A 15,548-nucleotide genomic window follows, 5' to 3' on the forward strand; every position below is an offset into this window, starting at 1 on the left:
GATGTGAGAATTTATTCATTTGCCCACAGTCATATAGCTAGTAAGTATGGAGCTCAGAATTCCTAGTACCAATTTCAGTTCTCTTTCCATAAAGTCCACTAATTCACAAAGTAATGTGATCATTACTTCCCATACCACCTCTCTGGGTCTCATTTTGTTCCTCCATAAAATGAAAGGGTTGGATTGGATGATCTAAGGTCCTCCAGTTCTAGGTATGTAATCTTGCAATTCCATTTTTATAGAAAACCTTTCTCCAAAGAACTCAGAATTCAAACCTAATTTACTCTTTATGGCATTCATAAAACCAGGAAGAACACATATATTTTCTACTCTATGGTAGCAGCAGATTAAATTCAGAAAGAATAAATGCACTATACAAGTCAATAAAAAAACAAATTCAATTATCCAACTTAGATTGTGTCTATGTGCACAAACAGGCTTAACTTTTTTTTATTACTGACCTGACTATTCAACCTTTAAATTTTAAATTAAAAAATTACCCAGCATCCCCTGTGTCTGTAGACCACTGTGGAGATACCACTTTTTTTCTCTCCTTGTTGTATGCAGAGGTAGTGATAAAAGCAGGAACTGCAAAAAAAAAAAAGGATTGTATTGAAATATACAGTCTAAAAAATAAAGCGCTTACACTACAGTACAATACTTTTCTAGCCCTTTAGCTTTATGACACATCTTAAAAAGTTATGTTTCCCATGACTCATCAAGCTAGTTATGAGAGGGTAAATGGAAATATCCCCTTAACCATAACTGAGAGAAGTTTGCATACATACTTTATGGGAAGAAAGGAAATGGGGCTTACATCTATGACTGCAGGATGGGATGACCTGTGTCTGTAGTCCATGTTACTGGGGACCATGAGGTTAGTGGATTGCTTGAGTTCAGGAGATCCAAGCTGCAGTAGAGTTAATGCAGACTTGGTGTGTGAACTAAGTCTAGCAGCAATGTGGCAAACCCCTGGATGAAAAAGTAGTGGGGAGAGAGAAAGTGAGATGCCTAACTAAGCAGAGGTAAATCAGCCCAGGTCAGAAAAAAATGGGGGTTAAGTTTTTCATGATGATTAGCATTGGTGGTTCATAAGTGGCCTCTATACTTCCAGTCTGGTAAAGATAGGGAAATCCAGCCTCAAAAATAAAATATATTAAAAAGGGAAAAGGAGAGGAGAAGAGGAAAACACAATGGCAAGTACAAAAAGAACTAAAGGGATATATTTAAAAAGAGATTGGTTGAGTTAATGAATACTTATTAAGGACTTATTATGTACCAGACACTGTACTAAGCTCTGGGTACAGAAATAAATGCAAAAATAGCCCATGCCTTCAAAGAGTTCACAATCTAATGAAAGAGATGACATGCAAACAACTATGTACAAAAAAGATATATGCAGGAGAAAACGGAGATAATCTCAGGGCAAGAGCGTTAGAATTAGGAGAGATCAAGAAAGGCTTCTTGCAGAAGGCAAAATATTAGCTAAATCTTGAAGGCAATAAGGAGCCACTGAAACTTACTAAATGAGTTGGTGGGAAAGGGGTGGGAAGGTCAAATGTGCTTTAGAAAGATCAGTGATAGCTGATGGTACAATAGACTGAAATGTGGAGACTTAGGGCAAGGATCTTCTAGTCATCTATTGTAATAGTCCAGGTGTTTTATGTAATGAGAGCCTGCTCCAAGTTTGTAACAGTCTCAGAGGAAAGAAGAGGGCATAAAGGAAAGAAAGATATTACAAAGGTAGAATCAACTAGATTGGATTTAGTGGGTGAGAGGGTGAGGAGTCAGGGATGACACCTAGGTTGACAGCCTCTCCTTCTCTCTCCTTTTTAATTTTTTTCCTTTCTTTTGAATCTATCCTGTCTCCTCTATACCTTCCTATAAGAGGTCTCATTTCTTCCCATCTTCTCTAGCAGACAGCCCCCTCCTTCCTTTACTCTCTCACACATATTATGTACATAGATACATATATGCAATCATGTCTAAATGTGTACACACACATATATGCCACAGCTCTAGTTGTCTAAAGCTGCTCTGGTACTGAGATTCTTTCTTTTTTCATTTCAGACTTGGTCTATAATAACAAACACACCTAAAGCATTCTGTGTTCCTAATTACTTCCCCATTTCTAGTTACTTGAATGATCATGTTTTCATTAGCTCAAGTGGGGGGGTGGGGGAATCATCTACTAGTAAATGCATAGATCATAATAAAAGTGGCCTGTGAACTTTTCAATCCATGTAACCTAGATTTATTTTTATATTTTTTAAAATAGTACAATGCCTTCTAATGAGTAGCTAATATGTTCCTACAAAAGTTTAAACAAATTGTTCTTAATTCAAAGTTTAGAAGCAAGTGAAACTCCTCACTTAGATTCGATTCAGCCCAGGACATGGTGACTATCCACAGGAAGGGGGCAGGCTATCCAAATTCAAGCCCTATCTACCCACCCTGCTATAATGAATGAGTAAGGGGATAAAAGAAAAGAAAATCCTCCCTTAGAGAAGAATCTGAGGTGACAAAATACACACCTAATAACTTTCTTAACCGAAAGAAAACTAGATATAAAACTTGACTCTACCTAGTCACTTGTGTGACTTAGGTAAGACATTTCACATCTATAGATATTGGTTTCTGCCTCTATAAAATGAGGGGTTTAGGCTAAATGATCCCCAAGATTTTCTTCAGCTCTGAAGCCTCCGTTCCTTTGACTCACCATCATTATTTTTCACCTCCATGTAATTGCAGAAGATGGAAACTGAGTAGCTATGATCTTGCCAACAGAGTCCCCTGAAAGTATGATTGTGCCCTTTCTCCTAAATCCATGGCCAACCAGATTAAAAACCACTATGATTTCTCCAAAGTGGTTTATTCAATGTCTCAGTCCCTGTGATTTTGTGGAAAGACAGGGCTTCCTGGGTATGGACAGTTCCACACTGATTACAATTATTGTAACTTTATCTTTTTTTTACTTAAAAAAAATAAGCTTGTAATTTTTTTTTTAGAAATCCTTTTCTCCTTCAGTACTATTTCATATTTCTCTGTGCTCATGACCATTACCATTCATAGATAATATATTTAATTATTTACTGAACAAGTTCTTCTTTGAGGGACCTCCAACAATCCATTACTACATGTATAATTTTGTAAAAACCTACACTTGTAAAAAATGTGTGGTATATATTTCACCTAAAAAATACAGTGAAATAAATTTATTCTGAAAAGTATTTAATGCCCTTTGAGCTAATGGAGAGATCTCAGGTCTTCACAAAAACTGAATATGTATAAAAAATAATTTGGAAGCAAAAAAATAAATAGAAATATGAGTTAATATCCATCTGGTAACTTTATAAAGCACAATATACAATAGGGGAAAAGATACAAGAATATTAAATGATTCAAAGGAATGGGAAGCATGTATATTAATACGAATTTTATGCCTCATGTTTATGATAGAAATCTACTTCATTTCATAAAGTGGAAAAATGGTCATTTGAACCAACTTTCAATTAAAATTTCAAATAAAGGCTTTAGGGTCCAACCTCAGTGATAATGGTCCTTTAATCAGACCATTATTTTTTCTTTTTTTTTTTATTTGCTGTACAAAGTTCAATAATGTTCAAAGTTCTCAAATTTTATTGTTAGAGAAAACTGTGCTGTCAGACAAATACCACTCATTGGCAATCTTATACAAGTGTAGTATCCCCATAAAACAATTGACTTCAGGAAGGTATCTGATCAAAACTTGATCTGTATTTGTTGAAATACTGTGTAGTCAAAGAACGAAGAGCAGGCTTCATGGAATTTAAGAGTCATTTTCATCACTGACATCTGACCTGGCCTTCATAGTAGCCAGAGAGAGCAGTGTCCACTTGGCCAGTCCACTCACCAGACTGAACAACAGGAGACTCTCCACTTTCACTATTCTCCTGGGTTGCAGAGTCAGTGCAGACTGAGAATAAGGAAGTCAGTTTGCTCTGAGATGCAGAATAGTTGGGAACCTCAAGGCTTATTTCATTCTGACAGGTACAAGAATCAGGCTCTAATCCAGGAGATATCATGCTGCCTTCTCCAGAGGTCAGAAAGACATCCAGGGCCTCTTGATCAGATATATCCATTAGGTCCATCTGTTCTAACATGTCTACATTTACTTCCATGGATGACATGCTGCCTATGTGCTCTCCTGGTTCAGCTATCTGCAGACAGCCTGTGGAAAAGTACTGCTCCATGTCCTGCTGGAAGGCTTCAAAGAATTTCTGGCATTCCTTTAGTTTCAGCTGTTGACTGTGTTCCTTATCTAGCACCTTCTGAGTGTGCTTTGCATCTAGCTCAGCTTTGAAGGCTTCAAGTTCCTTCCTTTTGTTTTTCTTGTAATTTTCCAGTTGTTAATTTATACTGTTCACATAAATCCTCCAAATGCAGTAAGTGGTTTTCTACCTCCTCAAAATTAGCCTCTAACTGAATCAAATTCACAGTCATGGGATTCTATCTCTGCTAACAATCCTGGAATCTGCTGGAGCTGTTCTTGTAACTCTATTAAACTTATTCTCTTTTTCTCCCAGTGTACTGACAGCATCACCACTTCAGTATCCACTAGCTCTCCAGAACTTTCACATTCCTTTGCTCTTTTATGAAGGGCAGCCCATGTATCTTCATATCTGCTGAGTAGCTCAAGTCTAGCAGAGAACTTTGGCAAATACTGAACAGTCCTTTTTTTGCTTTTAACTTTTGCTTCTCTTGACTTGTCACTTAAAGACTTCAGCTTGGAGGTGAATCCAGCTGTACACTCAACAGACTCTCTTTCAGGGTCTCCAGCATCCTCTCTTTCAGGATCTCAAGCATCTTTGCTGGTCCCATCTGTGCTGCGGTCTCTTCTTCTTCCTGCTCCCCTTCCCCTCAGTCTGGGGTGGCCCCTTACTTCACAACTGTCACCTGCATACACACATCCCCACACCCTGGTCCCACTCCCCTCATAGCCCCATGCTCTTGGCATGCCACCCTGCACTCTGGGGCCTTATTTTTTTTTCTGATAAAGATTTTATTTCATGTCCCTTTGAAATTGTAAATAAGTTCTTTTGAGAATCAATAAATAGAAAATTGATGACTTTACAAATAAAGAGTAATCATAGTGGATCATAGATTTAGAGTGGAAGGAAACTTAGAGGCCATTTTTGTACCCTCTCACCCTCACTCCCTAATTCACAGATGAGGAAACTTTAAATCAAAAATGTTAAATGACTTTTCCAAAGACACAAAGGCTGTGAGTTGCCCAGCAAGAATTTAAACACAGGTTCGCCTATCTCAAATCTAGCACTTTTCCCACTAGACTCTCATCCTTGAAAATAACTTGGGTGGAGAAATACATCCAGTTTTCATTTGCACTTGCCCCAACTGCTCTAATCTTAATCAAACTCTTATTTAACCTGCAGCTCTAAGTTATCAGAATCCACCATTACTGCTTCAGTATAAATGATGGAGGTTAACAGAGATGCCTTTAACAAACATGAACTTAATGTGTTTTAGAATGGGACAAGCAGAAATGAGGTCTGCAGGAAGAAGAGGAGAAGGAAGTCATGTGTGGTACAGGATCAAGATAGGTCTCCTTTTCTGTCCCACTTGAATTTATCCAGGGCTGTGAATAGTTGGCTTATAGTGACAATATAAAACAGGGGAAAAGGAGAAGAAGAATGAGTTCTTCAAGAAAATTGGATAGGCCTTTCTTTGAATGCAACCTCAGGGAATTAGCAAGCTAGAAGAGCTAATGAAATCAATAATAGGAAGTCAAAAAATCTGGGTTCTAGTGCTAGTTCTGCCATTAACTGACCTCATAAAATCAAATAAATCATTTCACCTTTGGTGGATTCAGTTACCTCATCTGCAAAATAAGATGTTTAAGTTGGGTAATTTCTAAGGTCCCATCCAACTCTAAAGCCTATGAATCTCTTAAGTTTCATGACATAATGGGGGGGAAATAGATATGTGATCAAAAGATCTGGGTTCAAATTCTCCTTATTTATTACCTATGTGACCTTAAGCTTAAACTCTTAATATGTGACTTCTCAGAACTTCATTTTTCTCACAAAAAAGGGGAGGTTGGATTACATAATGACAGAAACCCGTTCCAGGTCACTAGTCTATAAAGCCTTTCCCTGTCCCACCAGATTCAAGAATCTTCCCCAAAATTATCTTCTATCTATTCTGTGTGTATCTTAAATGAACCTAATTACCTACATCTTGTCTCCCTTATAAGAAGAGCTCCTTCTGAGCAGGGACTATTTTTGCCTTCTTTGCTTAGCATACTGCCTGGCACATAACAAACACTTAACTCATCCTTTTTGATTGGGTTATTGATCTATCCAACCAATAAAACTAGGTCCTAATTAGTGGGAATAATTAATTCCCCGAAGTGGTACATTATTGCAATTCCCACTGCATATTTCCATTGGGTTGGGATCAATGACCGTATTTTACATGATTGTAACTTCAAATAGTACAAATTTCAATGTGACCCCTTTGGTGGATTCATTATTCCTATTAAGTAGGACTGAGCTATTCTACTACAGAGCTTCTCCTTAGATCCAGGGATTGTTACTGTGGTTCTGCTCCAATTCACAGTATTGGAGTATTTCCAATAGCTTTAAAATTATCAAAGCAAAATTTAAAAGTAAATGTATGTATTTGTTGATGTGTCTAACGGCACTCTGAAGATTAGAGGAAGATCAAGAAATCAAAGAATTTTAAAGTTTCACAGTTTCATCTAAACCTATTTCTACCTAATTCTGTGCATATTTTGCATCTATCTAGGTATTTTCTCATGCTCCATGAGGGCAAGAACTGGCTTTTGCCTTTCTTTTTATCCCCAACAATTATAAGCACTTACTAAATGATTGTTGACTGATTGATCCTGGGGTCAACAAAATTTCAGAAGTTGGTTACCCACGTGAAGTCCTTTGCTCCTCCTGGGTGAGGAATGAAAGGGCACTGACATCCTGGTAGCTCTTGTTTACAGATTTTCAGGACACTTCCCTTGTGTCCTCAATGAATTCAGTACCTGGATCACAATCTTTCTCTCCTCCCCCACTCCTGACTTCCTACTAGGAGACTTCAACAAACACGTACTTCCTTAAACACTCTAACCTCATAGTCATTCAATTTCTTCATTTCCCATGACCTACTCCTCTACCCCACCCTAACCATACATGAAAATGTTCACAACTTTCTCTTGCCATCGCCCACAAATTTACCATTTCTAGTTTCATGAACTCTGAAATTCCCTGCTCACAACCTACTGGCTTTCCACATCTCTCTCCCTTCAACTACCAAAGCTTACTCTTCATGTACATCATGGTCTCCAGACTTTCAACCTCAGTCCCACTTCTCTCCCAGGCCATCATCCTGGCACTAGTCAAACTCTCCTCCTTTCCACATCATCACCTCTAAGTGAATGACACCAACTTTCCATTGTCCTCTTGAGTCCCTTGTCTCCTCATTCTATTATTTTTTACGTCCTGCCAAGATTCAGTCTTGGATCATTCCTACCATCTGCTGCCTTTACTCCTATGTATGGGCTTCTGAATGAAGGTGGAAAAAAATAAAGCAACCATTCTTAAGAAGTCCACAACAACCTATGTTAAATAACCTCAAATGGACTCTCAATGCTGCTAGGCAATTCTCCTTCATCTCTTGAATTAATCCACTAGCACACTCACACAACAGCTCTTCCAAACCTTTATATCCCTCTTGAAACTTTCCATGAATCAACCTCTTCCATCTTCTGAGCTGAGAACAGTGGCTCCTACTTTACTGAAGAAAAACACTGAGGCCTTTCCCTGAGAGCTCTCTCTTCCTACTATCTTGTACGCTGCCTGTTGGCAAACTCCTTGCAGGCACAGATTGTCTTTTGCCTCCTTTTGAATAACCAATGCTTAGCACAGTGCCTGGCACATAGTAGATGCTTAATAAATGCTTACAGGGCTGGCACATGGTTGATTGTTGTCCTTCGTTCTCGAAGAAGACCAAAATGTCATCACCATGATAAAGTCAAGTTTCACTGTGTCTGCTTGTGGCTGATAAGACCAATACAAGCTTGGAATGCTCTACTACAGATTGGGCACAGATAATCCGTGTGAACATTTGGGGTATAAGTGTGCATAGGTTCCATATGCCAAGATCAAGTGGAATTATCTTTGTAGATGTTTTTGTACATCTTGTACATTTTTTGTGTTCTGACCGCATAGTGGGATTCCCTGCCTGCCGCGGTAATCAGGCCAGGGTTGGTTAAGCAGACAATGTTTAGGGCACCTTTTCTAGCCCCCTTCCTCACACCAGGAGGTGAGCAGCGTGATCCTTAAAAGGCTGCTCCGACACCCAGGGGGCTGCCGAGTCCCACTGCTGCTTCCAGTAAGAAATGACCCTATGGTCTGAGTCACCTGTGTACAGGGTTGTGACTACAGCTCCCAGTATATCCACACTTGCTGCTGCATCACTTGCCTGTTGCCACAGGACTTAGAGGTATAATACTAAAATGGTATGGGTGATGTTTTTTGATTCGTGTGTAAATTGGATTTAAGTGAGGCAGAGTTATATGAAGTCATCAGTCTCACTTTCTCCTCCAGAGTCATCGTACTCCAGTGGCAGGACGGAATCAAGATGACTGGCAATGGCTCAAGATGCAGTGGATGACCTTGGAGTCTAAGCACTCCATATTGCTTGCTTCAGCTGCCTTCATGGCTATTGGAACAAATTGTTCTCATCCGCCCATTCTACCAGGGGAAGTCTTCACATGCTTGGGATAAACACTCCCTCACTCACCAATGAGCTTGAGACCTTTTGGTTACCCTCAAACTGGTTCAGTCCACTGCCAAAATGGTTTACCAGGGTGTGGTTGCTGTACATGCTACAGCTTCTTGGAGCCACAGGTGAGAGCCAGGTGGAACAGGTAGATGCCAAAGGTGGAAGCAGCCCTGAAAAGGGCTCAGCAGCCATCATACCAGAGGTACTGGTCCTCCCTGAACATACCCTACACCCCTGGCACATAGTAGATGCTTAAAAAATGCTTACTTACTGACTGATTCAAGACCCCTGCTTCCCTGAGGCCCTCTACCCACTAGGTAGTAAGAGATTGTGAAGGTAAGGAAATACATGAAGCATCTGGACTTGTTCCCTCCCCACAGGAGAGATCTCCATAGATGAAACCAGTTATATATTAATTTGGATGAACTAACTCCTCTTTTAAAATACAAACACCTCCTTAGAGAGTTAAGCCTATCCTTAGCAATAAAGGACTTCAATCAGATAACCAAATTGCACTTCTCCTATTTTAGGAAAACAAATGGAGAAAGGACATTTTAGTGAAAGGCAGACTGGGCAGGGTGCCATATTATGGCACTTTGGAGAACCAGACGACAATAACAAAAACTGGAATCTGAGGACCATAAGACAAGGAATGCTAAGAGGTATGAACAAAGTATAGGGGGAGAAAGGGGAGCACATAGGAGAGTTGGGACAAATTTTATCTGCCTAGCCAGCCCAAGTACTTTTTTTTTCCACTAAAAATTTTTTTCTGCTCGTTTGGCATGCATTTCACAGCATGCCCTGAAATAGTTGTACCTGACCTAGACGTGTGAGCATCACATGTGTTCTTAAAGGTGAAGGACTGCCCCTTCCTTCTTTCTCCTTCGAGCTGGTGGCAGTGTGTCTGATCCATGATCATGGAAAAAATCAAGGTCCTGGGAAGAAGAAGCTACTCAAACAGTTGGATGATTTAAAGATGGAACTTTCCCAATTGAGAGTGGCCAAGGTCACTGGAGGAGCTGCATCCAAGTTATCTAAGATCTGAGTAGTCCGAAAATCTATTGCCTGAGTCCTGACTGTCATCAACCAGACACAGAAAGAGAACCTCAGGAAATTCTATAAAGGCAAGAAATACAAGCCCCTGGACCTCTGGCTCAAGAAGACCCGTGCAATGCACCATAGGCTTAATAAGCATGAGAAAAGCCTGAAGACTGGGGCATAATTTGTCACGGTGTTCAATAAAAAGACAAATTGTTACTGACGGAAAAAAAAGTGAAGCACTGAAAAAGGTCATTTGACTTAAAGTCTGAAGACTCGATTCATTTCCCAGCAAGGCCACTTGCTAGATGTGCTACTTTGGGCAATCAATAAAGAAACATTTATTAAGAGCCTACTATGTTCCAGGAACTATCTTAAGTGCTGGGGATATAAAAAGAGGCAAAAACAATCCCTGCCCTCAAAGTACTCATGATCTAATGGGGCAGAAAACATGCAAGCAAATATGAACAAGAGTAAGCTATATCCAGGATAAATAGGAAATAATTAATAGAGAGAGAAGGCATTGGAACTAAGAAGGGTTAGAGAAGGCTTCCTATAGAAGGTGGAATTTTAGCTGGGACTTGAAGAGAATGAGGGAGGTCAGCAGTCAGAGTGGAGGAGGAAGAGCATTCTATGTATGGGAGACAACTAGAGAGAATGCCCAGAACCAAGAGATGGTGTGTCTTGTTAATGGAAGAGCAAAGAGGCCGGTGTCACTGGATCAGAGTACATAGTAGGAAATAAGGTATAATAACACTGGAGAAGTAGGAGGGGGTTAGGTTATCAAGGGCTTTGGGTGACAAATAGAATATTTTGTATTGGTTCCAGGCAATAGGGAGCTACTGAAGTTTATTAAGTAGGGAGTGACACGATTGAACCTAAACTTTAGGTGAATCACTTCAGTGACTGAATGGAGTATGAATTTGAGTGAGGGGACTTGAGGCAGGCCGACTCACCAACTGGTTATTGCAATAACGCAGACATGAGATGAGGAGGGCCTGCACTACAGTAAACGCAGTGTCAGAGGAAAGAACAGGGCATGTTGGAGAGATGTTGTAAAGCTGAAATGACAGGCCTTGACGGCACCTTGGATGGGTACAGGGAGGTGGTGTGGAGGGGGTGAACGAGTTCAGGATGACATCTAGGTTGGAGTCTAAGGGACTGGGAGGGGGATATTGCTCTCTACAGTATTAAGGAAGGTGGGGGGCAGGGAGGAGTGAGGTTAAGGGGAAAGATAATGAATTTCATTTTGAACACTTTACTTTATCAGTTTCCTACACTATAAAATGAGATTTGGTCACCTTTAAATGTACTGCCAGCACTAAATCTAGGATTCCTATGCTTTTCCTGTGCCCAGTGGTAAAGACAGCCATAACAGTGACAGTCTGTGGGTTCTTATTAAAGGATTTTATGAAACAAAAACTTTAACTGTCCAGTCCACTCTAGTAGCCAAAGGCTAGGAGGGACTGGCTTATTTTTTAAGTAAGAGAATGAAAAATATGTTTTAAAGGAATAAACTGATAGTTCCTAAAAGTCCATTTATCCTTTTCCCTTTTTAAAAGAGACACTTGTGTGCAAAAAACCACTAGCTATGAACCCTCAATTTTGAATATTCTCCCTTTTTTTGAGTAAATATTGTTTCTGGGTGCTAAGAATATAGACTACTTAATTATGAACTTGGTATTGTTACCCATATAATTAAAATAGAGATTTGTTATTTAGAGTATTTTTATACCATTTAAGGGAAAATTTCCCCTATTTATGTATGTTCAAAATGGAGCAAATGCTCCTATGAAAATGTAGCGCAGTGCCTGAAACATATCAGGCACTTTCATTATAAGTGTTCATTATAAGTGTTCATTTCTCATATGAAAAATTGCCATACTTTGTACTAAGTACTTTGTTATCGGCTTTAGTCCAACACACTATAGCTTATGATAACAGCACAAGCCATTTGGGGGCATCATTGTATCACTGTACGGAGTATGATATATTTTCCTTGTTACTGTGCATAAATGGATCAGAGAGCTTGAGGAAAGGTATCTGATAGACTATGTGAGAAAAGTTGGTGGGAAGAAAGGCATTTGTAATTGGTCAATCATTCTTTCAGTGTAGGAGTCTTATCATGGACTAATCTAGTGAAACCTATGGACTTTTTCTCAGAATTACATTTTTAGAATTCCTCCCATTTCCTCCTTTCTCCTCTCCACTTCCCAACCTTGGCCCAGGAGAGCTTTTTTCTTTTTCTAACAGCAATAAATAATCATTTTTATATGAAATAGTAAAGAGTACTGTTATAGGAAGATAACAACGCAAAACAGGAATACCGTATGAATGCCCACAATCCTGTCCATGGGAAGTTGTGTATTCCAGACATCCAGCTTTCTCTTCAAGGTGTGGGCAAGGCTCTCCACCATTCTGAGGTTCTTGCTGCACATACCGTCTCCGCACACGTGTTGCAGGTTTACACTGGTCTATACAACTGCTCCAGGGACTCCATTCTCCCACAATGCATGGGCGGGCTAAAAAGTAAAATGATAAACATTTACAGGGGTGAACTTCTCCAGTGGATCATGTTAGCACCTCATTGTCTTTTCTAATGTAGGATTTAAGTTCAACACCATCTAAATTTGTTTTTGGCTGATATCCACTTGAAAAGGTAGCATACGAGTCCTCAAATCATTTTCATTTATCTTGCCCTTACAGCTGTTCCCAGGAACTATGATTGTCTAATACTGCAACGGACATCAGATGATCACAATGTACCAGACAGACTTGATAAATCTGCTCTTTCCACTTATGATAGATGGTAAACCTACAGGGACCCTTCTCTCAAAACCCCAAAGTGGATTTTAGGGTTCATTTTTTAAAAAATGCTATTCTAGAGAAGGTCCAACCTTTACCTGTATGAAGCAGATCCAAGAAGACAGCGTAGAGTAGACCCATTCTAGAAGATTCGGTACCTATCACTAAGAACTAATAGAGATATGGAATACTAAAGCTGAAAGAACCTTAGAGATCATTTAGTATAATTGCCTCATTTTACATACGAATGAACTAAGAGTCAGAGATATTAAGAGAACCTCAGACTATAACCTTGACTTCTAGAAATGCCTTTCGATTTGGTCTGCCTAAGATAAGACAAGACCTTTCAAGGCAGCTGGAGATAGAAGACAAATTTCTAAGGGTAGCACAAGTTTTCCTAGAACTGATCTGGACACTGTGGAGACAAGGGGCCCTAGTGGGCAGAATGAGGCTAGCTACTCCCAGTTTCCCATGAATTGATTCTATTTCCCCATTCACTTGATTGGAACATATGAGGTCAAATATCATGTTCCTCTAAAAAGGCTGAGATGTCTGTTTAGCACATGTGAGATTAAGTCATTTTTAGATTGCCTCAAAAAGTCACACACCAGGATTTCAAGGTCAAATATCATTGATTTTTTTTTTCAAAATCCATTATGCCAATTTAATGATCAAGAAAAGATTTTTAAGAGATCCTGTTAGTTTTTAGATTTATTTCCCTTAGGAATTAGAATGAGATAAAGGATAATAATCATAACAATGACAGTAATGAATAATCACTAGTATTTCCATAGTGCTTTAAGGTTTGCAAAGCAAAGATTGCTGTTCCTATTTGTGAATGGCACATCATTACTGAACCTGCAGAGTTCATTCTTGTTTCTTGCCAACTGCAATCTAGCCATGCCTCTCCTGTGTTGGATTTAGGGAACTATCACTTTCACCTATATGAATCACTGCATCTGGGAAGTGAGTAGCTATATGACTGGATATTTTGGGAGATCATACATTATGTCTTTCATACATTCCCAGGAAAAACTACAGAGTTCTGTGTTGGTGTCAGGTTGGCAAAGAACTGCTTTAGTGTCCCTCAGCATGGAGTCACCAACGATCACTATTTGTCTCTTCCCTTACCAAATGACCTCTCTCACCTTCAAGGAACACTTCATTTTCCTGATAACCTGGAAAGTGAACAAATGCTCTTAAGTCCCTTTCTCTTCTCTTCTTCAAGGAAGGCCAACCTGAACTTTGAGCATAGATAGCAGGTACTTGCCCTGGCAGAAAGATAAGCAGCATCTACTTCAAAGAGCTCACTATAAAATTCTTCCTTTTCATCATATTTTCCCAGAATCAAGATCTTCAGTTCTTCTACTTTCTTGGAGCATCTACTTGGGGGTCCCTCAACATGAAAACTGTAACTCCCTTTACCTCATTAGTATCCTGAGGGGTACATTCAACTTCATCCTCTCCCCCCTTATTCTCCAGCTTAAATCCTTCAGGTTCAAAACTCTCCAGGTCTTCACCACACTTTCTCCTTTCCTTCAAGTCTTTCTCTCAACCTACCTTTCTTATTACATAAGTACATGAGATAAGCTCCTAGCTAAGATGAAAATGAGAATTGCTTTTAAAGTATATTTAAGATCCTGTTAACCTGAAAACTTTGTTAAAGAAAAGGCAACAAGCTAAATGCATACATTTTATGATTTAATTAATTAATTAATCAATTCCCTATTAAGACAACGGTAACATAATGCATTATGGAGCCAGAAATGTTCTGGCTACCCAGTGCAGAAATCTTCTGGCTTATATACATTTTGCTGTGAGAAAGGAACTCTCCTAGTTGAACAAATCATAAATTTAGTAAGACAGGACAATTAACAAAGCAATGTCGGTCAGGCCTTGGGATTCCAGGCTGGGTAAGCATATGTCTTGGTGATAAGGAAAGAAATCCCACCACTAGTAAGTGGGAGGCTTCCTGCCCTAAATAGATAACTGACATAGGAAAGGGTAAACAATGTTCAATAGAAATTACAACCTAAGATGCCTATTTTTCTTTACCATTAATATGCCATAACATAGTATATGTCTATAGATAATAAGATACAAAGAAAAGTCCCATTATTCATAACATAGTATGTATCTATAGATAATAAGATACAAAGGAAAGTCTCATTATTCAAGATATAGTGTCTTAGGTTAAAGGTCTCCTTAAGGAGTGTAGAGTTGGCCTTGGCTGGCTTTTGCTGACATAGGAAGAGGCACTCTCTGAGTTTACTTCAGAGAGAACAAAGAGATTATTCCAAAATTTTATATTAAACATTATCAATCCTAAACTTTAAAAATTTTGGTTCACCTTTAAATTTTTGTTTAGTTCATCCGGTTTGCTCCAAAGCCATTTTAGCCCCTGGATGAAAAGGTAATCTAAACTAAAAGTTACTGTTTTCTATCATTGTTACTGTTGCTTCAGGTTTGAACTTGGCGGAATGAGGCTTCCTGTTTTGCTTAAAATCCATGACTTTAAAAGACCCATCAAAGAGATTCAGAAAGTTTCTTGGACTTTGAAATACAATGTTTAGGAGATTTAACTGAGATACAAATTGAATATATTCATTTGAAAATAGTTACAAATAAAAAGGTAATCCCTAAAATATCAAACAGAAAGATTTATTTATATGTTTGTTCCCTTCCTGCACATAATAAAACACAATAATTTATTCTTGATTTATTTTTGTGTTTTTGATTATTTTGACTGCAATTTCTTTTGGCTAAGTAAGGACTAGTTTTTTGGGGGGAGAACTGGAGGGCAAGCATAGAAGTTCTAGATGGATTGATTGCTAAGTAAGAATCATACATAATTACAGCTACATGACAACAATCTCATTTTAAATCTAATGCATTACTGTTCAGTACTC

General features: G+C 38.9%; 1 protein-coding gene and 1 pseudogene across 1 annotated transcript in view; both read right to left on the minus strand.

Moving 5' to 3' along the window:
* The window catches only part of SBSPON (somatomedin B and thrombospondin type 1 domain containing), a 50,048-nt gene that overhangs the window by 21,137 nt on the left and 13,363 nt on the right, over positions 1-15,548 (minus strand). The window contains exons 2-3 of the mRNA XM_072604866.1: positions 12,162-12,356; positions 501-588 (exon numbers count right to left, since the gene is read on the minus strand). Of these exons, the coding sequence (XP_072460967.1) occupies positions 501-588; positions 12,162-12,356 (283 nt within the window). The remainder of the gene's footprint in view (positions 1-500; positions 589-12,161; positions 12,357-15,548) is intronic.
* On the minus strand, positions 3,809-4,936 carry LOC140501344 (dysbindin pseudogene; annotated as a pseudogene).

The sequence above is a fragment of the Notamacropus eugenii genome, chromosome 4 (assembly GCF_028372415.1).
Source record: "Notamacropus eugenii isolate mMacEug1 chromosome 4, mMacEug1.pri_v2, whole genome shotgun sequence".
Taxonomy (NCBI): Eukaryota; Metazoa; Chordata; class Mammalia; order Diprotodontia; family Macropodidae; genus Notamacropus; species Notamacropus eugenii.